The 23,052-nt window shown below is 49.8% G+C and overlaps 2 protein-coding genes across 2 annotated transcripts; one reads left to right on the top strand and one right to left on the bottom strand.

The window, feature by feature from the left end:
* The first annotated feature begins 352 nt into the window (after window positions 1-352).
* LOC122707032 (myeloid-associated differentiation marker-like) lies at window positions 353-7,749 on the top strand. The gene is made up of 4 exons (XM_043922672.1): window positions 353-1,974; window positions 6,595-6,734; window positions 7,591-7,646; window positions 7,742-7,749. The coding sequence occupies exons 1-4, from the start codon at window positions 1,519-1,521 to the stop codon at window positions 7,747-7,749; spliced, it is 660 nt and encodes a 219-aa protein (XP_043778607.1). The 5' UTR covers window positions 353-1,518.
* Window positions 7,750-11,486: 3,737 nt separating this feature from the next.
* On the bottom strand, window positions 11,487-12,560 carry LOC122706219 (myeloid-associated differentiation marker-like). The gene has a single exon (XM_043921275.1). It carries the CDS (start codon window positions 12,524-12,526, stop codon window positions 11,639-11,641), a length of 888 nt encoding a protein of 295 aa, XP_043777210.1. The 5' UTR covers window positions 12,527-12,560; the 3' UTR covers window positions 11,487-11,638.
* Window positions 12,561-23,052: the final 10,492 nt, after the last annotated feature.

Raw genomic sequence — 23,052 nt, 5'->3', positions numbered from 1 at the left:
AACATACATGACTTGGGCTATATTAAAATTAAAAAAGCTTTTTATTCATGGTTACCTACTGGGTAATAGCTCTAGCGTTGCCAATCTGCCAAGATGTGTCCCAGTGGACTTTTAGAAGGGACGGATGTAGACCCTTTCCCCCCACTTCACTGGCTCCCCCAGAATAGATTTAAAACAACCAAACCAATTCTTCTTTGGAAGAGAGTGGTACAGAGTCACAAATAAGCCATTCCCCACTCCTGCAGCATCCTACTGACCCCGAAGTCCCAAAGAGCAAAGAATATGCCCAAATAGGGGGAAGGGGGGCTCGCAGGGTGCATGCTCCTCTACTCACTCAGTCAAGAGCTTGGCTGCTCCTTCAGAGGCCAGTTTCCTGCTCTCAACAGAGAGTGAAAGCAGGCTGTGAGCAAAGAGTGGGGAGGGGTAGGTAAGTTTTGCAGCTGCTGGAAAAATACCTACAGATCTTTGCTGGGAGCAGCGGGCACCCCAACTTTCCCTGCCACACTGTTCCTTTCGCCCCAGGGGGAGGGGGAGGGGCGGGAACCCCAGGGACTGTCTGCTGCCCAGACGTATAATATTGTCACCCAGGTCAGGCTCGACTGCTCGTCCCTGAAGAAGCCAGTACTGAGAGATAAGTCTTGGGCAGAAGAAAAGTAGCTTTATCTTAAGCAAGCCGGCGAGCAGGGGAGAAGGTGCATCACTGTGCAAAAGAACCAACCCCTAACACAGCAAGGCTCAGTGACCCGGATTTATACAAGGAAGGAAGCGGAAACGGCCGCAGGCTATGTGCCGGGGTGCGCTGTGCTGCTATTTGGGGAGACTTTACATTAACCCCTGGGCCGCCTTGCTGGATAGAGAAGGTGAGTGTGGTCCTTACTTTGCTCAGATCAGCACATCAGTTCTAGGGGTCAGTGGTCATATATTTTCTAGAGAAAAAAGAACGGAGACAGAAACAGAGCTTAACCGCAAAGCAAAACTGAACTCAGAACGTCAAATCCGGAGCTGTGTTTAAACCGCTTACAAGCCTTTGGTTGAGAAACAAGCAAGGTTACAACAGTGGTGACGTTGACCCACCTGACCGTCACCATCACCATGAGCTGGTCCTCAGGCCTGGCCTCCAAGCCCATCATGGGTTTTTTCCTCCGCGTGGGGCAGCTGCTCTCCACCTGCGTGTCCTTCTCACTGGGGGCCAGCCTGGGCATTTGGGAGGAGGGCATGGGTAACTGGTGCATGTTCATCTGGTGTCTCTGCTTTGCCATGAGCCTCATCATCTCCATAGTGGAGTTATGTGGGCTGCAGTCCCGCCTCCCTTGCTCCTAGGATGGTTTTCTTCATGCTTATTCCTTCTACTTCGCCATCATCTGCATCGTGACTTCCCTCATCTTCGGCACCTCCTACATCCAGTTATTTTCTCCAGGCCCCACCCAGAACCGTGCCATCACCGCTACCACCTTCTCCTGCGTGGCTGCTCTGCTTTATGCCATTGAAGTGGCCTGGGTCTGTGTTCGACCCGGCGACATGGTCTGCTTCGTGCCCAGCTTCCCAGGTGTGCTCAGGAGGCTGGAGAACTATGTGGCCTGTGTCATCTTCGCCTTCATCAGCAACACTGACCTGTACCAGCACCAGTCGGCCCTGGTGTGGTGTGTGGCCGTGTACTCCATCTGCTTCGTCCTGGGGGCCGTGAACTACTTTGTGAATGGGTGTGACTGTGACAATGACAAAAAGCTGCCCCTCCGCATCCCCTGTTTACTGTGGGTGCAGACTGTGCTCTCCGTCCTCCTCTATGCCACCACAGTGATCCTCTGGCCTCTCTACCAGTTCCATGAGAAGTTGGGAGGGCAGCCCCAGCGGTCCAGTGATATGAGCTGCAGTGATCAACTCACTACCTTGGTCTGCATCTGGGACCAGCGACTGGTTGTGGCCATCCTGACAGCCATCAACCTGCTGATTTATGTGGCTGACATGGTGTACTTGGTCCGAGAGGCTTTTGTATGGACTGAGGCTCAGCCCAGGGACTCTGGAGTCTTCTTTACACCTGCAGTTTCTTCACCAACTTCTGATGTCCCCTGATTCCCTCTTTTAGACTCAGATACCTGGACTTGGTGGGGGAGGGAAGTTGAGGGCAAAGTGGATGGAGTCACAGGCAGAAGGGAGATTTCTCAGAATATGGCCTTTTTGAGCATTTTGATTTTGAAACATGTAAACAAATTGCTTTTTTAAGAAAACAAAATTAAAGTTTGAAAAATATACCAAGTGGAAAAAAAGGGTCGGGAAGGGATCGTTCGCCAGATGATCTCCATATTCCCTGCAGCCTTGATGGACAGGCTGGGGAAGAGCTGAGAGATGCCCCCACAGGCCTGTTTCCAAAAGCGGAGGGAAGGGAGGCACCTTGGGTCCAGGGATCTGGATACAAGAGAGGTTGGAATCTTGGACCCTTTGCTGCAACCCTTGCTTGCACCTGGACACACCTCTTCTGGAGCAACAAAATACAAAGAAACTGTGTGGCAGTAAAAATAAGTGCAAGCATGCACAACTGGGGCAAATTATGGACACCAAAGTTACAGAGACCAAAACCCGCAACTGCCACTTTAGAATAGCCTGGAGCAAAGGAGGGGCCACTGCGCATGCCCCCTGCATATAACATCACCTAACGGGTGGGCAAACCACTTAAGCCACCCCTCTGACCCAGCCCCTGGACACACCCCCTACCCTCACGCCATATAAGGAACAAGCTTGCTGCCCTCAGGGAACAAGAAGGGAACTTGCTGTTTGTTCTCACTCCCTTCTGCTGCAGCAGAGGCCCAATGAAGCCTTGCCTGAATTTCTTATCTAGCACCAAATCAATTTCTATTGATTAAGGAGGCCAAGAAGCCTGGTCTATAACATGGGGAGAAGGAGCTGTGGCCGCCAAGCCCACTTGTTGAGTGGCCAGGGCCAACCCCAGCCCTTTAGTACACACAGTTGAGGGTGTCCAGGCATCAGGCCCCTCCCTTGCTCCCTGCCTGGCCTGGCCTCCCTGCCTCCCAATGCAGCGGCCAAAGGCTCCCTCCTCAGCCGGCCAGCCAGAGCCTCCTGGCTGATACCAGGCTCAGACTGTGGCCGGAGCCTGGTGTAGAACAGAGCCCAGGTCCATTCTCTGACCCTGGAGCAGCTTCTTGGAAGGATCACAGAGTCAGCCTTCCTCTATCCACCTTTGAGTGGAGAAAAGAGGGTCTCTTCTCTCCTGTGGCCCCAGGCACCTGACTGTCTGTCTTGGAGGCCAGTGCAGGTGGTCCATCCATGTGGCCCTTGTCTGCATGGCTGACTCCTGTCCCAAGGTCCCTGTAGGGAGGCTGGTGGGCTGAGGGAAGGGCAAGGAGGCTCCAATCGGACCCTGCCTAGCATCTTAACCCTCTCAGGATATTATTGGCAAAGTTGCCAACAGCAGAAGAGGTGCTGTTGCAGGACCTCTGGGTGGGGCTTCGGTCACTGGTCCAGCCTCGCCCCTGCCATCTCCCTTGGCTACCTGTTCATGCGGAGAGGGCACAGCCCTGCAGGACATGTCCTAACAGCCCCCCGCATGCATGAGGGGCTCCAGGTGAGGTTAAGAACTCAGGGAATCCAAATTCAAGTTCATATGACACCAAACTACGGTGCTTTTCACTCAACTTTACAGTGACCATACCTGCCATTTGTACCACTGACCTTTGGGAACCTGGTCTGGGAGAGCAGGGAGCTGTAGACTGACCTCTCATGGTTCTCCCCTGCCCAGGTTCTAGGGTTTAGAGTCATGACCTCTACTGTTAACTATTTTCATGAACCTTGGAAGCTGCTGGGTGTGGCTATCTGTCTGATTATGACCGACCATCAGGGGGAGTGCTTGGACCATCTCTCTCCCCACAGGCTGACTTGCAGGAGGTATGAGGGGCTGGGTCCTTAACATGGATGGGCAGCTGCTCCAGGGACCCTCCAGGTGCCCTCACTCAGCCACTGAGCTGAAGCTGGGAGGCGGGTGGGGCAGCGGTGCAGCCTCACCTGGAAGGTGACCCCCAGGCTCCCTGACTCCTGGCTCAAGTTCCTTCCAGGGCTCCAGGCTTCCTTGAAAGAAAAGGAATCAGGATTCCCAGAGGAAAAGCTTTCCCAAAGGAAATCCCTAACCTGATATTCTGCTTCTGGCTCTGGGTCTTGGATGCCCCAGGGGATGGGAAAGCTGGGGAGACCCCCCCTTACCTCCTAGGTGGCCCTGAGGTGAGGGTCAAGACCCCAGAGGACAGCTTGTGCTGTGGCCCCGCCCCCACCCGGGGCCCCTGCCTCCTGCACAGCCAGCTCTCAGGGGAGGAAGCCCAGTCACGGGGAAGGAGAGGCTGATGCTCTAGAGAGACCCCAGCTTCAGTCAGCCCACCTGGCTCCATGTCTCCCTCTGTGAGATCAGGGTCTCCTCCATCAAAGGGCTGAGAAGGGAATTGAGATCCCATAGACAGGGTGCCCAGCACTGGGCTGGAGGAGGTGGGGACCCACAAACAGCACCGTCCCCACTGATCCTATTAAAGGAAGAGCTGCCCCTGCGGCTCAGGGTCTCCCGCCTTTTCTCTCCCTCCTCCTGCTCCTCCCCATCATCTGAGGGTCTCAGGTCCTCAGGACTTGGAGCTGGATCACATCTCCTCTGTGCGCCGGCTCTTCCTCATCCAGTCTGATGGCTTTAAGACTCCACTCAATAGACAAGTATCCTTGTGCACCGAGCATGTGCCAGGCACTGTTCTAGGTCTGGACAGAGAGCTGAGAACCAAGAACTCTGTCCTCATAGAGCTGACACTCTAGTGCAGGAGATGGACTGTGTGCAACCAGTACACAGTATTAGGTCAGTGGATGATAAATGCCATGATAAAAGGATCACAGGTGAAAAGAGTCATTGACGTGTGTGGGTATGAGTAGCCAGGCTGCTATTTTAGGTAGTCAGCAGGGTCAGCATTAAAGAAGATACTGAATGAAGTGAAGAGGCCGTGTGATGACAACTCCCCAATTCCTGTCTCTGGAGCTGATCTCTGTTGGGATCCAGGATCATATCCAACTGCCTCCTGAACTGTCCCTCTGGATGTCTCAGGATATTTCACACTCAACACATGCAATCCCATCTCCTGAACCGCCCCCCCCTGCCCCAACCTTTAATACACACTGATCCTTCCTCATCTTCCCCATCTCAGTCAATGGCACTGCCTTACTGGATGCTCTTCACAAAATACTTTGAATCCGTCCACTCTTCATCTCTAGAACTACCTGGTCCAGATCCATCCATCCCCTCACTTGCTCTAGTTTCTTCCTCTATTTCCATCCTTTCCCTCAAAGATGGGGTTGGAATAAAGTCAAAGTAAGATATTTTGAAGGCTTCTCTTTGTTCCCTTAGGATGGAACACAGACTCCAAAACTTTGCTTCCAAAGCCCTGCAAGTTCAGAGTCCTTTCTACTTTTTCTGCCTTTTTGCCTCCCTCCCTCCAGGCACTGAGATCATCTTCCAGTTCCTCTTTGTCATCTCAGGGCCTTTCCCCTGACATGTCTACACATCTCCTAACCCTGAACTGAGACCAGAGCTCAGCCTGGCACAAGGTAATCCTGTGCCCAGTCAATGCCACTCCAAACTTCAGTTTGCTAATCCAAAAAATGGAGATAATGGCCTTCAGCAGCAACAGTCCGACAAGGTGACTTATTACCTCTATTTCATTTTATCTTCAGGGATATTATTAGTGTCATCCCCATTTAACAGATGATGAAACTGAGGCTCAGAGAGTACATTAGATCATTTTACTCAAGGTCATATACTTACTCCCTGACAGAACCTGGATTTGAATAAATGTCTGTCTCCCTGCAAAACCCAGCAGGTAATAGAACCTCAGGAAATGCTGAGATTTACTGAATGCTGACCCTCTTCTCTTGGGTCCAAGAATCATCTCCTGCCTCCTGTGGGTCTTGGTATGGTTGCAGTACCCTCTTATTGTCCAGACTTCCTGTTGACAAGCCAGTCAAAAAATGCCAGAAAGTGTGGAGACTTAGGTGCTGACTGGACCCTCACTGGATTCTCCTCAGCTCACTGGCCTCCCTACAGGAACATTTAGACGGGAGCCAGACACACAGACCAGGGCCACATGGATTGGCCATCTGCACTGGCCCCTAAGGCAGATAGCCAGGTCCCTGAGAGCTCAGGAGGGAATGGCCCACTTCTCTCTACTCATAGGAGGATTGAGGAAAGTCGACCTGGTGATTTTTCCAAGAAGCTGGTCTGGAGCCAGGGAATGGAAACGTCTGTGCCCCAGGCTCTGTTCTGGATGCAGCTCAGGAGACAGTCTTGGGGGTGCCAGCTGGAGTCACCCTGCCTGGAGGAGGCTCTGGCTGGCCGGCTGAGGAGGGAGCCTCTGGCCACTGCCCCAGGAGACAGGGAGCCCAGGCCAGGCAGGGAGCAAGGGAAGGTCCTGAGGCTTGGGCACCAGGGGTCTTCTCCATCAGCTGTGTGTGCTAAAGGGCTGGGGGAGTCCTGGCCATAGCAGGTGGGCTTGGGGGCCACAGCTCCCCCTCCCCAGATCCCTGGATCAAAGGTGCCTCCCTTCCCTCTGCCTTTGGAGACAGGCCTGTGAGGCCATCTCTCAGCTATTCTCCCAGGCTTTCTCCTTTGGAATCAGACCCACACGAGACTGTGGAACCATGGTGTACTCTGGGTCTGCCTCTGTCTTCACTCTGGGCTTCTGTTTCATCTTCCCCTGCTTATGGTCAGCCCCTTTGTACACCAGGCAGAAAGGACTTTGCATTCCCTAAAGGAACAAAGCTCCCCAAACAGGGCAAGACCACTTGGGCTGCTGATTTGGACTCTGAAGCGGTGAATAGTCAAGAATGTGCAGGAACAAGGGAGTCTGGGAGACTTCAGACTGTGGGGGCGCCTGGAAGCAGTGTGTGTTTTTGACAAGAATCACTAGAGAGTTGGACCACTAGGAAGTGACTGAGGAAACTCAGGTTATGAAAGAGAAACATGTTCCCCACCAAGCAGAGGTCATGGGGAAGGAGGGTCTGTGTGATTAGGAAGGATGTGACCAATAAACAGAACCCAGCAGCCAAGAGGGAACAAGCAGAGAGGGTGGACAGAGGGGAGGGAGCCGGCTTCCAGCTCCACCTCTGAATCTTCAAGACTGCTAAGTCCAGGGGCCCCGGGAAGAGGGGGGCTGGGAGGGATCAGGGGTCCCTGGCACCCCTCCCCCATCTAGCAGATGAGGAAATGGACTCAGCAGCAGTGAGTGCCCTCCTCGTGGGGCCGGGCAGGTTTTTGCAGAACGAGGGTGGACGGGACAGAATCCCAGCCTGGAGGATGCTGCTGCTACACATGTCACAAGGAGCGTGAGCCGTGGACAGACAGCTGGCCTGGGGACAGGACACTTGGGTCCTGACTCTGACTTTGCCACACACAGGGTGACTCTGGACAAGTGCTGCTCCTCCCTGGGATCCAGCTGCACCTCCCCTATGATGAGAGGGTTGAACTAAGCAGAGGACTTTTACATTCTCTTTTGAGCTCCACAGTAAGGTGAATGAACCTAGTCTTGGATTTGTGACAAATGACCCTTAACCCCCCAATAGGAGGGATGGGGTAGCCATCCTCAGGAACCAGGAGGTTTGGACAATGAGCCCGCCAGGTGAGCCAGTCCTGGGCAATTATTGTACTAAAGCATAGAAGCATTGCCATCTTCCTGGGACGTGAGCTCCCAGGGTTGTGTTCTGTGTTACTCAGGAAAATAGTAGAATATGAGATTCTTCCACCCAGACTTGCGCAGGTCAATGCATACTTGCTTTTGTCAATGAACAAATTAATCAATAGTCAAGTTAGAAAAAAAAGGAAAATTTTATTCAAAGTAACCTGGGGAGTAAAGCTGCTGAAACAGTCTCTCAAGAAGCTCTGAGAACTATTGAGAAGAGTACATGGGGAGCAGTAGGTGGAGGAAGGGAGACATGCAACCAGGCACACACCTTGTTACCGGTTACTGCTCCTCCAGGACAACAGCCACCTTGTTTAATGGTTTTAGTGCTTTTCTAAATATGGGATGAGATGGTTGGATGGCATCACCGGCTCAATGGACATGAGTTTGAGTAAACTCCGGGAGTTGGTGATGGACAGGCAGGCCTGGCGTGCTGCAGTCCATGAGTCGCAAAGAGTCAGACACGACTGAGCGACTGAGCAGAACTAAACTGAACTAAATACAGGAAGATGCAAAAATGTGTTATTGAAAATTCCTCTTGAAATATCTATCTGAGGGCTGGTTCTCCCAGTTTTCCCAGAGCCCAAAATGCTTCATTCTGATTTTGGCTCTGAATTCTTTTCAGGGTGGATTGTATGTCAGCGACCACAGTGGCTAATGGCTTCGCGCTTGTAGAACTGGGTGGTGGGCAACACTTTTTATTACAGCTCCCTCCATTTCTGTCTTAATTTCAACCTACGTTTGGGAGACATTTTGGAGGACCAGTCTGTCCCAGAGGGCTAAGAACGCTCATTCCCAGGTCATCGAAGGATTTCTTTGATAAACCACTCAAGTGCTGTTACTCACCTAGTCCTCTTAATAGTGAACAAATGTGTCTGGACCACCTATCTTTCTAGTCTATCAGGTTCCAGAAAATGGTTTCCACTTTCTGCTTCTTCCCATATCTATTGTCACACTATTACAGTCAAGGACCTTATAGAACTATACATCAGGTCAATTGTTTCAAGTAGTCTAGGCACCATTGTTTTTTAATCACAAGATCGATAACACATTCGTTAATGCAAGAAACAAAAATCTTGTAAAATAGGCAGAAAATAGCTAGGGACATTAATCATGTAATAAGTAAGCAGTGTTATCATCTAGTTACATGGCTGGGACCAGAGGAATAAAAAGTCATCTTTATGGCTGAGCAGGTATTTCTGCCGTTGGGGTGGGCTGGTTGATACAGATGCACAATGCACATAGAAGGGAGTAGAGAGCAAAGTGCAAGTCACTTCATGTCCGACTCTTTGCGACCCCATGGGCTATACAGTCCATAGAATTCTCCCGGCCAGAATATGGGAGTGGGTAGCCGTTCCCTTCTCCATGGGATCTTCCCAACCCAGGGATCAAACCCAGGTCTCCTGCATTGCAGGCGGGTTCTTTATCAGCTGAGCCACAAGGAAAGTCCCTAGAAAGAAAGTTTTCCCTGACTGGGAATCGAACCCTGGCTGTGGATGATAAAAGCACCAAAGCTTAGCCACTAGACCACCTACTAGGGAGGGAGGAACCCAAATGGGCAGAGAAAACTTTTTATGTTTGTATTTTTCTTATCCTAGCCTAAAAATATGAATTTTACTTCACTGTTTCTTAAGATTTTCCTGCCATGGGAACCTCCTCCTGGGAGCCCTCCACCTCCACCCAACCTGCCACTGGATGAAGATCACAGGCTTCATCCCAGCACAGGACTGAGGGGCAGCAGTGGGGATCCTTCCCCTCCCCTCCCCCCAGCTCTGCTTGCCTGGCTTGCCTGGTGACACTAGGAGGCTGGGCTCTGAGGCTCTGTGGTTGAGAGCAGGAGAGGAAGAAGGCATGTGATGCCTCCAAAGCCACCAGTTACTGAAAAGGGCTGCTGGCCCCAATGCAGGCAAGCACAGGTACACACACACATACACACAAACGCACGCACTAAGTGTGCACACAGGCTCACACTTTAAAGAGAGGCATCCAGGTGCTGTCATGGCCCCTTTTAGAGTTAGGGGGACAGGATGTTGGCACTGGGGTGGGGCCCAGCCTCTTGTGTCACAGGCAGGCCACACCCCCAGGCTCTGGTCCAGGTATGGGCAGAGAGTCCCAGAAACCTAGGTCTGGCTGAGGGTGGAAATTGGCTAGGACACTTCTGAGCTCTAGGCAAATTTGGGAAAATTACTGTGTGTGGATTTTGGTTTTGCGAAGGTGAAGGGGAGAGGAGGGCATGAGGGGGTGTTTATTTTCTTTTATCTTTATGTGTATGCTCAGTCACTGTTGTGCCCAACTCTTTGTGGCTCCATGGACTGTAGCCTGCCAGGCTCCTCAGTCCATGGGATTTCCCAGGCAAAACTACTGGAGTGGGTTGCCATTTCCTCCTCCAGGGGATCTTCCCAACCCAGGGATCGAACCTGCATCTCTTGCATCTCCTGCATTGGCAGGCAAATTCTTTATCACTGCACCACCTGGAAACCACCTGGGAAGCTTTTTAATGTTGAAATTATAAGGGCTTTATGGACGTAGGTGAAGGAACAAGACTATTCTCTATGATTGGACTGATGGGAACCAGAAGCTCCAAGGAATTTTTTGAAAATTATATATATTTGTTGAGATTACATTATATCTTAGTACAGAGAAACAGGGAGAAGCAGCAGAAAGCAATTGGCACAAGAAGCATGTGTGTGTTCCCTCACGCTCAACTAACGCATTTCTTTTGACTATGAAAGCAGCAATCCCACCACCCCCATCCACCTGCCCAAGAAAATTAGAAAATTCCCCTTTAAGAACAGGGTCCCCCAGTAATTTTTGACCTCCTGACTAGAAGAAAAAGAAAAGAAAACGAGAACACCCAGGCTAACAACACTTTAAGGCTGCAGTGGCCTCCCTGCAGAGGCAGGGCCTGCTGTTTTGATCACTGAGGCAGGAGGGCCACATCGCTGCCCCTCACCAATACTGCAGACAGGCGTCTTCAAGACCCTGGCTTCTTCAGTAGCTCCTTTTTTGATTCCCCTGACAGTAGTTGGCATGGAAGTCATCTCAACTTCCCCTGAGATGCCATCTAGGCCAGGAATCCCCAATTCTTGGGCCATGGACAGGTACCGGTCTGTGACCTGTTAGGAACCTGGCTGCACAGCAGGAAGTGAGCGATGGGCCTGACCAAAACCATCCCCTACTCTACCTCAGGGAGAAATGGAAAATTTTCTTCCAAAAAACTGATCCCTGGTGCCAAAACTGTTGGACTCCACTGTTCTTGGCAGTGTGTTTTAGTAAGCCTACAAAAATTCTGGAGACAATCTTAGGTGGAGCTGAGTACCAGGTGGGACCCAGGAATTCAGGGTCTCTGCTTTAGATGCCCACTCACTGGGAATTATTGACCTCCAGAGATTTACTTTTTAAATTAGATGAGAGGCACCCTGTACACTCTCCCCTACTTGGAGAAAGTGGGCCCAGCGACTAGCTACTTATCCCACCCCCCCACACACATACCAACTAAGGCACCACAAGGGGAACAGACATGCTTTGGCAGTGAGGTCCCTCCAGAGGCCGAGGGTGTAAACAGCTACACAGAGTACTGTGAATGTGGAGTCAGCACCTTAGGAGGTGGGAGGAGGTGGTGGGCAGAGAAGGAAGGAGTCTCAGGCCCAGATGGATCAGAAGAAGGAAAATGGGGAGAGGTGGTTTGGACACAGGAGACAAGAAAACCAAGGGTGACCAGAAAAGGGGCAGAAAGCAGAAAATGTAGAAAAGATGAGAGCAGCAAAAGAAAGGCAAAACAGGGTGTGGGCAACCACACAGGAAGGAGACAGAGCAGGAGGAGGGGAGGAAACAGAAAAGATGTGAGGAGGGAGAGAGGGGAGCCAGGAAGAGGATGTCAGAGGATTGCAGAACTTGGTAAGAAGATGGAATCCAGAGCCCCTGTGCAGAGCTCAGTACCTGATAAAAATGAAGTGGATCCAGTATGCCATGTCTGCCACATAAATCAGCAGGTTAATGGCTGTCAAGATGGCCACAGTCAGTTTTTGGTCCCAGATGCACAGTGTGGAGAGAAGCTCATCACTGCAGCTCACATCACTGGACCGCTGGGGCTGCCCGCCGAACTCCTCATTGAACTGGTAGAGTGGCCAGAGGACCAGGGCACTGGCATAAAGGAGGACAGAGAGCACAGTCTGCCCCAACAGGAAACGAGGGAAGAAGGTGTGTAGTCTGTTCTCGAATTTGACCAGCTTCAGCAGCATGGCCACGGCCCCCAGTGCGAAGCAGAAGGAGTACACGGCCACACACCACACCAGGGCCGGCTGGTGCTGGTGCAGGTAGGTGTTGCTGATGAAGGCGAAGATGATGCAGGCCACAGATGTCTCCAGCAGCTTGAATAGGCCATGAATGGTAGCAAAATAGAAAGTGGTCTCACCCAGGAATAGTAGCCAGAGAAAGACCCCTTCCAAGGCATAAAGCACACACGCGATGCAGGAGAATGCAGTGGCGGCGGTGGCCTGGTCCCGGAAGGGGCCATGAGGCAAGAACTGGATGTAGGTGATGGCGTACATGATGGAGGCTGAGAGGCAGAAAACGGCGGCGAGGCAGGCATAGGAGAAGAGAAAGCTCCTCCCAGAGAAGGGGAGACTGGGCTGGTACTTGCCTAATTGGACTATGAAGGTGATGAGGGTGATGACAAAGCAGAAGCACCAGATGAACATGGACCAGTGACTTACAGCCCCCATTCCGGTGCCCAAGCTGGCCACCAGTGAGAAAGCCGTGCACGTGGAGAACAGCTGCAGCAGGCGGTAGACGCATAACCAGACTCTATGGGTGTCCATGTCCGGTACACCACGTGGAGGTCCTGAGGGTTGTTCAGGTCACGGTCACTGGTATGGCAATGATCTTCACTTAGAATCCACTGGAGAAAGATCCAGGTTCCGAGGCAGATTAAATCAGATGCCAGGGAAAGGCTCAGAGCCCTGTGACGGCTGAGGCTCAGGATCTGTGGAGCTGGAACCAATGGCCCAGACACCCGGGTAAGAGCACAGATGCTCCAGAAGGATTCTCCCCACCCATTGCCCTTGGCCTTGTCATGAGACTTGTCTCATCTCACAGCTGGGTTGGGTCTGGCCTCAAACCATGAACATTTTTAATCTCTTTGTGCTGTGTGCCATTATCTACAGAGACAGAGGGGAGGATGGCCCTTATCTGAAATCCCAATGCTTCAAGGATCTGAAAAAAAAAGATATGTTTAAAAAATATCTTTGGGTAGAAAATTTTACCAAAAGAGACATGAGACTATTTGCAGTCTATATTTATTTCACTTAGTGTGAATTTCTAAAGTTCTTTTGCAGAAACAATAATGTGTTTGATTACAAGGTGTTTTCAGACCCCAGTAGGGTGTCATGTCACGGAGAGCAAATACACCATGTCACCTGTTTGAGGCTGAAAACTTGTAAATTCTGGAGCATGTCTGAGCCCAAGGTTTTCAGAAAAGGGATTGTGGATTGTCCTGCTGATCCCATTTGACAGATAAGAAAGTCCAATCAAGTGCCTTGCTTAAGGTCAAAAAGTACAGAGTGGGAACCCAGATAAAAATGCTAAAGCTGTGAATTTGAACTCTTGGCTCTACAGCCCACACAACAGCAGGGCCCAGGGGTAGGAGCCCAGGACCAAAACTTGGGGCTTTGGGACCCAGGACACACCTTCAGGGCCATGGCCTCCTTCCACAGCAATCTGAAGACACATGTGTCCCAGCCTGTCCTCCCTGCAGCCATCACTAGAAGGAGCTGCCATCTGAGGGGACACAGCCCCACTTGGAGGAGGGCAGCCTCGGGGTGAACAGGGAGGAGCTATGGGGTGAGAGCAAAGCCGTGGGGACGAGATGACGTGGGAAGTAGTGGCTATTGTGAATCCCCTCCCCCCCAGTTTTGCCTTCACATGTGACTCTTTCTCATTGGGAAGGGAGACTTCAACCCAGTATGACCCCAAAGATGAGTGTCTTGAAGAAACTGCAGAATAAATTAACATGTTTGGCTCTTAGGGCTTCCCTGGTGGCTCAGACGGTAAAGAATCTGCCTGCAATGCAAGAGACCTGAGTTCAAACCCTGGGTTTGATCCCTTGGAGAAGGGAATGGCAACCCACTCCAGTAGTCCTACCTGGAGAATTCCATGCACAGAGGAACCTGGCAAGCTATAGTCCATGGTGTCGCAAAGAGTTGGACACGACTGAGTGACTAACAATTTCACTTACACTTCTTTTTGGCCCTTAAGCTCCAAAGCTACCATTCAGGTGGGAGTCTGGAAAGATCTAGGAGTGGTCCTATCTGAGCAGGATTTTCCTGGCCTGGGAGACTGGTTAGCAGCTTCCAAGCTGGGAAGAAGGGATTGGAAATGAACAAGGATGCTGTGTCTGATGCTGATGGGGAGACTTTCAGGGCATCTCAGGGAGGGGGTGGTGATGGATGGATGATTGGCCCCCTTTAAAGAGCAGAAGCTGAAACGGGAGGCACCTGCTGGACCCCTGGGAGGGGACAGCCCTGAGGATGAACTTGGGACTGAGGTGGGGGCAGGGGTGACAGAGTGGAGATGACTGGGGTGGGGGGGATCCCAGGGTCTCAGTGGCTGTGAGGCAGACAAATGACCCTTAACGCCCTGCAACAGGAAGGATGGAGCAGCCATCTTCATGAACCACCAGGTTTGGACAGTGAGCCCCTCAGGTAAGCCCACCCTGGGCAGTTCTTTTACTAAAGCACCAAGGCATTGCCATCCTCCTGGGAAGTGAGAGCCTAGGTTTGGGCCCAATTTGATTCAGTAAAATAGTACAATATGGGATTTCTGCACCCAGACTTGTGGAGGTCAATGCATAGTTGCTTTTGTGGATAAAAAATTAATCAGTAGTCATTCTAAGGAAGGAATAGGAAATTTTATTCAAGCCAACCTGACAGTTACAACTGTGGACATAGTTTTCCCGAGGAACAGGCATCTATTTAATGGTTTCAGTGATTTTCTGAGTGTGAGAGAATGCAAGAAACTGGATTCATAAATATTTCTCCTGAAAATATTTATATGAGTTTCAGTTTCGCCAGTTTTCCTGGAGCACAGAGGGCCTCATCCTTATCTTCACCCTGAATTCCTTTCAAGGTGGATTGTAAGTCAGTAACTGCAATTGCTAGTGATTTGATTCTTGTTGAACTGGTGGTGGGTAACATTCTTTACTCACAATCTTGTTCTTTTTGGTCTTAATTTCAACCAAAGTTTAGGAGGCATTTTTCACCAATTTGTCTCGGGGTGCTAGGAATACTCATTCCCAGGTCAGTCAAGAATTTTATTGATAGACCACTCAAGTGCTATTTCTCATCTTGTCTTGGTAACAGTGGCCTAATCCCCTGAACCACCTGTCTCAAGAGTCTGTCAAGCTCTAGAAAATGATTCCCTCCTGTTGTTTCTCCCCATATCTAATAAATGTAAATACACAAGTAATTTTTGCTTTCCTGGAATTTCTGGTTACTATCAAACACTGCTGTCAATCATAGAGAGAAGCCTTGTCCTTTCTCCCACATCTATCATGTTCCTTTTTTAAACCTCAATACAAAGATTTTAAAAAATAAAATAAAATTGACATACCTTAATTGACCCAAATTTTCTTAGAACTCGGAAAAACTGAGCAGATTTTTGTTCTCACACAAATCACCATCTCTGTGAGCTCTTCCCACAGTCTCCCCACTCCCAACTTTCCCCAGAGCCTGGGGACATGGCCCAGCTCAAGACAACTAGCAGTTGCACCCCACTAAAGTCTTAACTTTCTGACCCCTAGCTCTTAAAAGGCGCCCACCACCACTTGCATGACTCTATCTAAAGGTGTATGCCTGAGTGCATGCTCAGTGTGTGGGTCTGTGTGTGGTTGTGTGTGTTTGTGTTCATACATGCCTTGACACCAGAAGCCCTTTAAAGTAATTGGTGGCTGTGAAGTCATTCCAAGCCTTCTTCCTCACCCGCTCTCAGCCAAGCCCAGCATCTTGCTCCAGCCTCTTGAGCAGTCCTGGCTCGGTGAGCATAGAGCCAGAGAACTCACCAGCATCATAGGTCCAGGCCACGTCGGTGGCATAAGCCACAGATGCAGAAGAATGCAGAGGCAGAGCTGGTGTGGTTCCGGAAGATGCCTTAAGGCAAGACTGAAGGTAGATAAGGGGGTATTGATGAAGGCTGAGAGGCAGTGGTGGGTGACATGGCAGGCCCACGTGATGAGAAAGTTGTCCCAGGAGAGGCATAGGTGATACTGGAGCCCAAATAAGTCAACTATGAGAATGAGGAGCATCACAGTGAAGCAGAAGCACCAGATGAACATGGACCAGTTACTTAGGTCCACCGTCCAAGTGCCCACTCTGGCCACCAGGGAGAATACCATGCAGATGGAGAACAGCTTCAGGAAGTGGAGGAAGTAGCCCATGATGGTCAGAGAGCCCAGGCCGGAGGATGGTCAAGAGAAGGATGTGACGGTCATGTGGATCATGCAGATGACTGCACTTTGATCCTTTGGAATAGGCACCTGAGAAAGATCTAGATCAAGAGGCAGATTAAGTCAGACACCTAGAAAAGGGTCAGGGCCCTGTGATGGTTGAGGCTCAGGATCTGTGGAGCTGGAACCAATGGCTCAGATACTGGGGTAATAGCACAGCAGCTCCAGAATGGTTCTTCCCACCCATCACCCTTGGCCTTGTCAGGAGACTTGTCTTATTCTGAACCTCACAGCTGGATTTGGTCTGGCTTAAAACCATGAATATTTTTTAAATCTCTCTGTGTTTTGTACCATTATCTATGGAGACACAAGGTAGGATGGTCCTTACCTGAAATCCCAATTCTTCAAGGCTCTAAAAGTGAAAGTCGCTCAGTCATGTCTGACTCTTTGTGACCCCATGGACTATACAGCCCATGGAACTCTTCCAGGACAGAATCCTGGAGTGGGTAGCCTTTCCCTTCTTCAGGGGATTTTCCCAACCCAGGGATCGAACCCAGGTCTCCCACATTGCAGGCAGATTCTTTACCAGTTGAGCCACAAGGGAAGCCCCCAAGTATACTGGAGTGGGTAGCCTATCCCTTCTCCAGTGGATCTTCCTAATGCAGGCATCCAACTGGGGTCTCCTGCATTGCAGGTGGATTCTTTACCAACTGAGCTATTAGGGAAGAATACTTTAAAAAAAGATTCCTTAGAAAATTTGACCTGAACAGACAGAAGAAACTTCATGGTTTTTATTATTTTACTTAGTGTGAATACTCAAAAGTTTAGTGACAGAAACATCAATGTGTATGATTATAAGGTGCTGGCCTCCCAGTGGGCCCTGCCAGGTGTGGGGGAGAGGCACCAGCTATCAGGGATAGTGGCAAAGTCTTGCTGTCTGTCTGCAAATTTGTTCCCAACTTAACCTCCATGAAGTAAGCCTGTGATATATACTTAAGGTTAAATGACAGCTTTGGATCCATTTAATGGCATAGAGTGAGTTCTTGGGGAAGGAGAGGCATGGGGATTCCAGCTGTGTGACCCTGGGTAAGGCCTGTGCCCTCTCTGGGCCTCAGTTCCCCCACCTGGAAAGCAGCAGCTTTGTCTGAGCCTCCCAGCAGCCCCTCCTCCACTCTAATCTGTGAGCCTGGACGTGGTGCCCCCATCAGAGCCCAGCCTGGATGTGGCTGAGCCCTGCCTGCCCAACGCCAGGCATGTGGACTGGAAGACAGTGAGCTGGGAAGGATATGGCTGGGACAGAGGAAGGAGGAGGTGCAAGAAGGGCAGAGAAGGAGGAAGCTAGTAGGAAAGACACTCAGAGTGACAAGGACGTTGTGGGTCTATCAGGGGACCTGTCACATGGTGCACTCAGTCATGCCAGCGACCTCTTCCCTTCCCCCTCCCCCTCACAGAGGACCCAGAAGGCCCTGCCCCACTCTGGACATAAGCACATGCAAGCTTGATTTGCTCCAGATCAGAGACTGCAAACCAGTTTGTACTGGAGGTGGCCCAGAGGTGTGTTAGGTTTCCCTTCACAGTGTATAGAGTAAAGTATTATTTCTTCACTAAGTGTTTGGTAGCTGCAGTGTTTTAATGTCACATGAAAATCCACATTTCCAGCTCCTTTTGAAGCCTCAGGAGACCTGGTGTCACTGAGCTGTGTTCCCTCAGGAAGGCAAGTAGATGGAGCTGAGTAGCTGCTATGCCATTTATATTGTTTTCCATTCTCATCTCTGTTTAATATTTTCTCTGTTTTCTTCTTCTATGTATAACTGACATAAAGCAGGACCGTGATCATCTCCCATGTGCCCCTTTCCCCTCTTGGGTGTGGCCAGGCTTCCTGCCTGCTCACAGGAGTGTCCACACCCCCATCCAGGGAGCAAACATGTCCTCAACCTCATGGACAGCCTTCAACACACTTCATAGCCTCTGAAATCATATAGACATGTGTGTACATACATGTACATGTGTCTGTAGGGCATATCTGCATTTTTTTCCCTGTTTCATAAACATGAGATTTTGTCATCACACAACATCTTGCTTTTCTACCACCTCTGACAGTTGCAGCTGGTCCTCTGCAGGGTCCTTCATCCTCTCCATCCCCTTTACTTATTTCCTCCCCTCCTGGCTCCTATGGGCATTTGGACTGACCCACTTGTCTATGTCAGTGGATCCTCCCTTGTGAGTCTCAGACACAGGGGGTACTCAGTATATGACAAGGGGTCTTGGAATCTATGTGACTATCATGCTCTAGAACAGGAGGTCAGAATCCATTTCTGGAAACTTAGAAAAAGATATGACGAAGACTCTGTTTTTTACTTCTGGGTATTCATCTTGGTTTCCTTTACCTACAGGAAAAAAATTATTACTATTTTGATTGCTTAAAACAACAGAAATTTATGTCCCATAGTTCTGGAGGCCAGAAACCTAAAGCCAAGTTGTCAGCAGGGCTGTGCTGTCTCTGATGCTCCAGGAGGGTCATTCCTTTGTTCTTTTAGCTTCTGCAGGCCCCTCAGCTTGAGCTTCCCTGATGTCTCAGACAGTAGAGTCCGCCTGCAATGTGGGAGACGTGGGTTCACTCCCTGGGTTGGGAAGATCCCCTGGAGAAGGGAATGGCTATCCACTCCAGTATTCTGGCCTGAGAATTCTATGGACAGAGGAGCCTGGCAGGCTACAGTCCACAGTTGGACAGGACTGAGCAACTTTCACTTTCACTGGCTTGTGGCACTAGGGGTAAAGAACCAGCCTGCCAGTGCAGGGGATATAAGAGAATTGAGTTTGATTCCTGAGTCAGGAAGATCCCCTCTAGAAGGGCATAGCAATGCACTCCAGTATTCTTGCCTGGAGAATTCCATGAACAGAGGAGCCTGGTGGGCTATGGCCCATAGGGTTGCAAAGAGTCAGACACGACTGAAGCAGCTTAGCATGCACATATGCACAAAGGGAAAACAGGAGAAAAGAGAGTTATTGGAGTGGGGTGGGCAAGGCTGCTCTCTTTGGTGGGTGGAGATCAGGATGCTCGATGGATGTGACATTTAAGAAGATAGTGAATGAAGTGAACAGGTTCTATGATGACAACTCCCCAATTCTTGCCTCTGGAGCTGATCTCTCTTGGGATCCACAGTCACACCCAACCGACTCCTGATCTCTTCCTCTGGATGTCTCAGGACACATCACACTCAGCATGTCCAGTCTCACCTCTTCAATCCCCCACCCCTAACATACACTGACCCTTCCTCATCTTTCTCATCTCAGTCAATGGCACCACCTTCACAGACGCTCTTCATAAAATACTTGTGAACCCACCTACTCATCATCTCTAGAGCCACCTTCTTCATCTCCAGATCCATCCATCCCTTCACCTGCAACTTCTAGTTGATTCCTCTATTTCCATTCTTCCCTCAATGTCTGCTTGGACTGAACTCAGAGTAAAACACCTTTGAAGGCTTTTCTTCACTCTCTTGGGTTGAAACACAAACTCTAAAACATCACCTCCAAAGCCGTGCAAGCTCAGACCTCTTCCTACCTCTCCAGCCTCCTCACTTCCCTCCCTCCAGCCACTGAGAATGTCTTCCAGTTCCTCTGGGTCATCTCAGGGCCTTTCCCCTGACATGTCTCCACACCCCCAACCCTGAACTGAGACCAGAGCTCAGCCTGGCACACATTAGTCCCATGCTCAGTCAATGCCACTCTAAGCCTCCGTTTCCTCATCCAGAGAATGGAGATAATAGCACCTGCTTTTGGACATGACAAATCCTAATTACATCCTGCAAAGAATATCACTGGCAACTTAAGCAGAGAACAACTGTCCTAGAAGCCTGCTGGGTAGCTTGGAGAATTATCAGGGAGAAACCAGGCTTAGACCAGGCTCAGATGAGGAAAGAGGGGTGCTGGGCAGCCACAGCGTAGGGCAGTTGGCCCAGGCACTGTGGCCACTGGAAGCAGACAGCGGATGCTACTGCAGGCCCCGCAGAAGGAATTCTGATCTGACCTGTGTCTGTGTGTCACCTACTACTTATGTGTGTGTCCAGACACCCACCACTTGAGGGGCAAGTCAACTATTTATTTGGCCTCTTAAGTTTCTTATGTGTCTGAGGCGTTACATGAGCCTTACCAAGACTTACATGATGAGGACATCTTTAAATTCTGTCTCAGGTTCTCAGTCGTCTCCTCCCTGGAGATGTCCTTCACTCAAGGACTTGGGGTTGTTAGGAGGACTACGTGAGATAAAACATGTCTGGTAATTCTCAGACAATTCCCCTAAAGGCAGAAGAGTTGGAATGTATCTTGATTAGGAGGTCTGGCCTAGAGTCTGAGCCTGTAAGCTCCTTCATTCAACAAACACCTCAATGTGCCATGCTCTCTTCTCAGCATTGGTAAAACTTTAGTAGGCTCGCCCAGCAGTGAGTGCCCTCCTCAGGGGGATGCAGCAGGTTTGTGCAGAACGAGGGTGGATAGGGCAGAATCCCAGCCTGGAGGATGCTGCTGCCACACTTGTCACAAGCAGCGTGGGGCCGTGTACAGACAGCCAGCCTGGGGACAGGACACCTGGTCCTGACTCTGACTCTGCCACACACAGGTGACTCTGGAAAAGTCCTGTCCCTCCCTGGGGTCCAGCTGCTCCTCCTCTATGATGAGAGGATTGGACTAAGCAGAGGACATTTACACTCTCTTTTGAGCTCCACAGTAAGGGGACTGAACCAGGCTTGGAATTGTGATAAATGACCCTTAACCTCCCAACAGGAGGGGTGGAGCAGCCACCCTCATGAACCATGAGGCTTGGCCAGTGAGCCCCTCAGGTGAGTCCACCCTGGGCATTTCTTCTACTAAAGCAGAGAGGCATTTCCATCCTCCTGGGAAGTGAGGTCCCAGGGATATGTTCAATTTGATTCAGGAAAATGTCAGATCACGAGTTTCCTGCACTTAACTTGTGGAGATATATACATACTTTCTTTTGTGGATGAAAAACTAATAGTCAATCTATTAGAAAAATAGATGGAAATTTTATTTCAAGCCAACCTGAGGATTGCAACTGGGGAGAGAGTCTCTCTGTCTGTTCCAAGGATATAAGAGGGGGAGGACAGTTTCTATATGACTTGGAGGAAGGGGGACATGGCAACCAGCACACAGCTTGGTAGAAGGTTACTTCACTCAGGAGGAACAGATATCTTGGTAAATGCTTTTAGTGCTTTTCTAAGTATGGCAAGATGCGAGAAACTGGGCTCATGAAAATTTTTACTGGAGATATCTAAATATCTAAGGGCTGGTTCTGTCAGTTTTCTCAGAATACTGCGTGCCTCAGCCTGATCTTCACTCTGAATTCCTTCCAGGATTGATTATAAGTCAAGGACTGCAGCGGTTAATGACTTGATTCTTGTAGAACTGGGTGGTGGGCAACATTTTTATATCACAATCCCTTGCCTTTCAGTCTTAATTTCAACCAAGGTTTGGGAGACATTCATGACCAATCTGTCCCAGGGCACCAGGAATGCTCATTCCCAGGTCAGGAGAATATTTTGTTGATAGGCCTCACCTAGTCCTGTTAATAGTAACCTCAATCCTCTGGACCATCTGTTTTACTAGTCTGTCAGATTCCAGCAAATATTTCCCTCCTGTTGCTTCTTCCCCTCTTCAGAGTCATACTTTTACAACAATGGATCTTACAATACCGTACTTCAGGTCAATCATTTAAGTCATCATTGTTTCTATCTGAGGCTCAATCACACATTTTTTAAAGCAAGAAGCAATTATCTTAGGAAAGCACAGAGCACAAATAATATGGCCTATGACATTAACCCAGTCATAAGTAAGTAGGGGTGTCTTCTAAGGAGTTACATGATTGGGGCCTGAAGAAGAAAATTTATCTTTATGGTGGAGCAAGTAGTTTTGCCCTTGAGGAGGTCAGGTTAACACGTAACGCAGATAGATGCACACTGCACACCAGAGGGCAGAGAGGAGGCTCAAAGAGCAAAGTAAAAACTTTGTCTAAAATTTTCTTGTCTTGCCTTAAAATATGGAAATTACTACATCTTAACATTTTTTTGCCATGGGAATCGCCTCCTGGGAGCCCTCCCCATCCACCCTATCTGCCTGTGGGTGAGGATCACACACTTCATCCCAGTACAGGGGTGAGGGGCAGCAGTGGGGGTCCTTACCCTGCCCTCCCCCACAACTCTGCTTGCCTGGCCCCTCTCCTGGTGACACCAGGATGCTGGGTTCTGTGGGTTTGTGGTTCAGAGCAGGAGACTTTGGGACCTTCACAGCCACCAGTTACTGCAAAGAGCTGCTGGTCTCAGTGTACCCATGCCCAGGAACACACACACTGAGCATGCACACAGGCACATACCTTTATAGAGGGGTCTCCAGGTGCTATCATGGCCCCTTTAAGAGCTAGGGGACAGAATGTTGGGCATTGGGATGGGACCCAACTGCTAGATCTCTATCACTGAGCCAAGCGCTTAGGATCTGGTTAATATGGAAATTGGGAGACAATGGGACAGGTTTACAGAGATGGTGATTTGGGTGAGAATGGAAGTCTGCTCAGTTGCTTCAGAACCCTAGGCAAATTTGGGTCAATTAGATTGTTGATTTTGTGGTTTTTTGCTTTTATCTTTCTATTTAGGTTTTTTAAAAGGACTTTATGGATGAGGGAGAAGGAACAAGGCTTCTCTCTATGATCCAGAGCAGGGACTGATGGGACCCAGAAACTCCAGGTAATTCTTTAAATGTATATACATTTATGTAGATCAGGTTATATATGAGTCCCAGAGAGGCATGTAAGAGCAGCAGAAAGCAACTGGCACACAGAAACTTGCTTCTGTAACATAATCAAGCACTGGAATTACATTTACTGTTGTAGCAATAATA

The sequence above is a fragment of the Cervus elaphus genome, chromosome 13 (genome assembly GCF_910594005.1).
Source record: "Cervus elaphus chromosome 13, mCerEla1.1, whole genome shotgun sequence".
NCBI classification, from domain to species: Eukaryota; Metazoa; Chordata; class Mammalia; order Artiodactyla; family Cervidae; genus Cervus; species Cervus elaphus.
Note: the sequence above shows the minus strand (reverse complement) of the source record. Positions and strands in the feature narration are given on the sequence as shown.

Excerpts from the sequence above, each read along its gene's own strand:
- LOC122707032 (XM_043922672.1), top strand. The coding sequence starts at position 1,519 with ATGGTCTGCTTCGTGCCCAGCTTCCCAGGTGTGCTCAGGAGGCTGGAG. Across the intron at positions 1,975-6,594 it reads TGGCTGACATGGTGTACTTG|GCCTGTGAGGCCATCTCTCA; the intron begins GTCCGAGAGGCT and ends CTTTGGAGACAG. Across the intron at positions 6,735-7,590 it reads TTCATCTTCCCCTGCTTATG|GAGGGATGGGGTAGCCATCC; the intron begins GTCAGCCCCTTT and ends ACCCCCCAATAG.
- LOC122706219 (XM_043921275.1), bottom strand. The coding sequence starts at position 12,526 with ATGGACACCCATAGAGTCTGGTTATGCGTCTACCGCCTGCTGCAGCTG.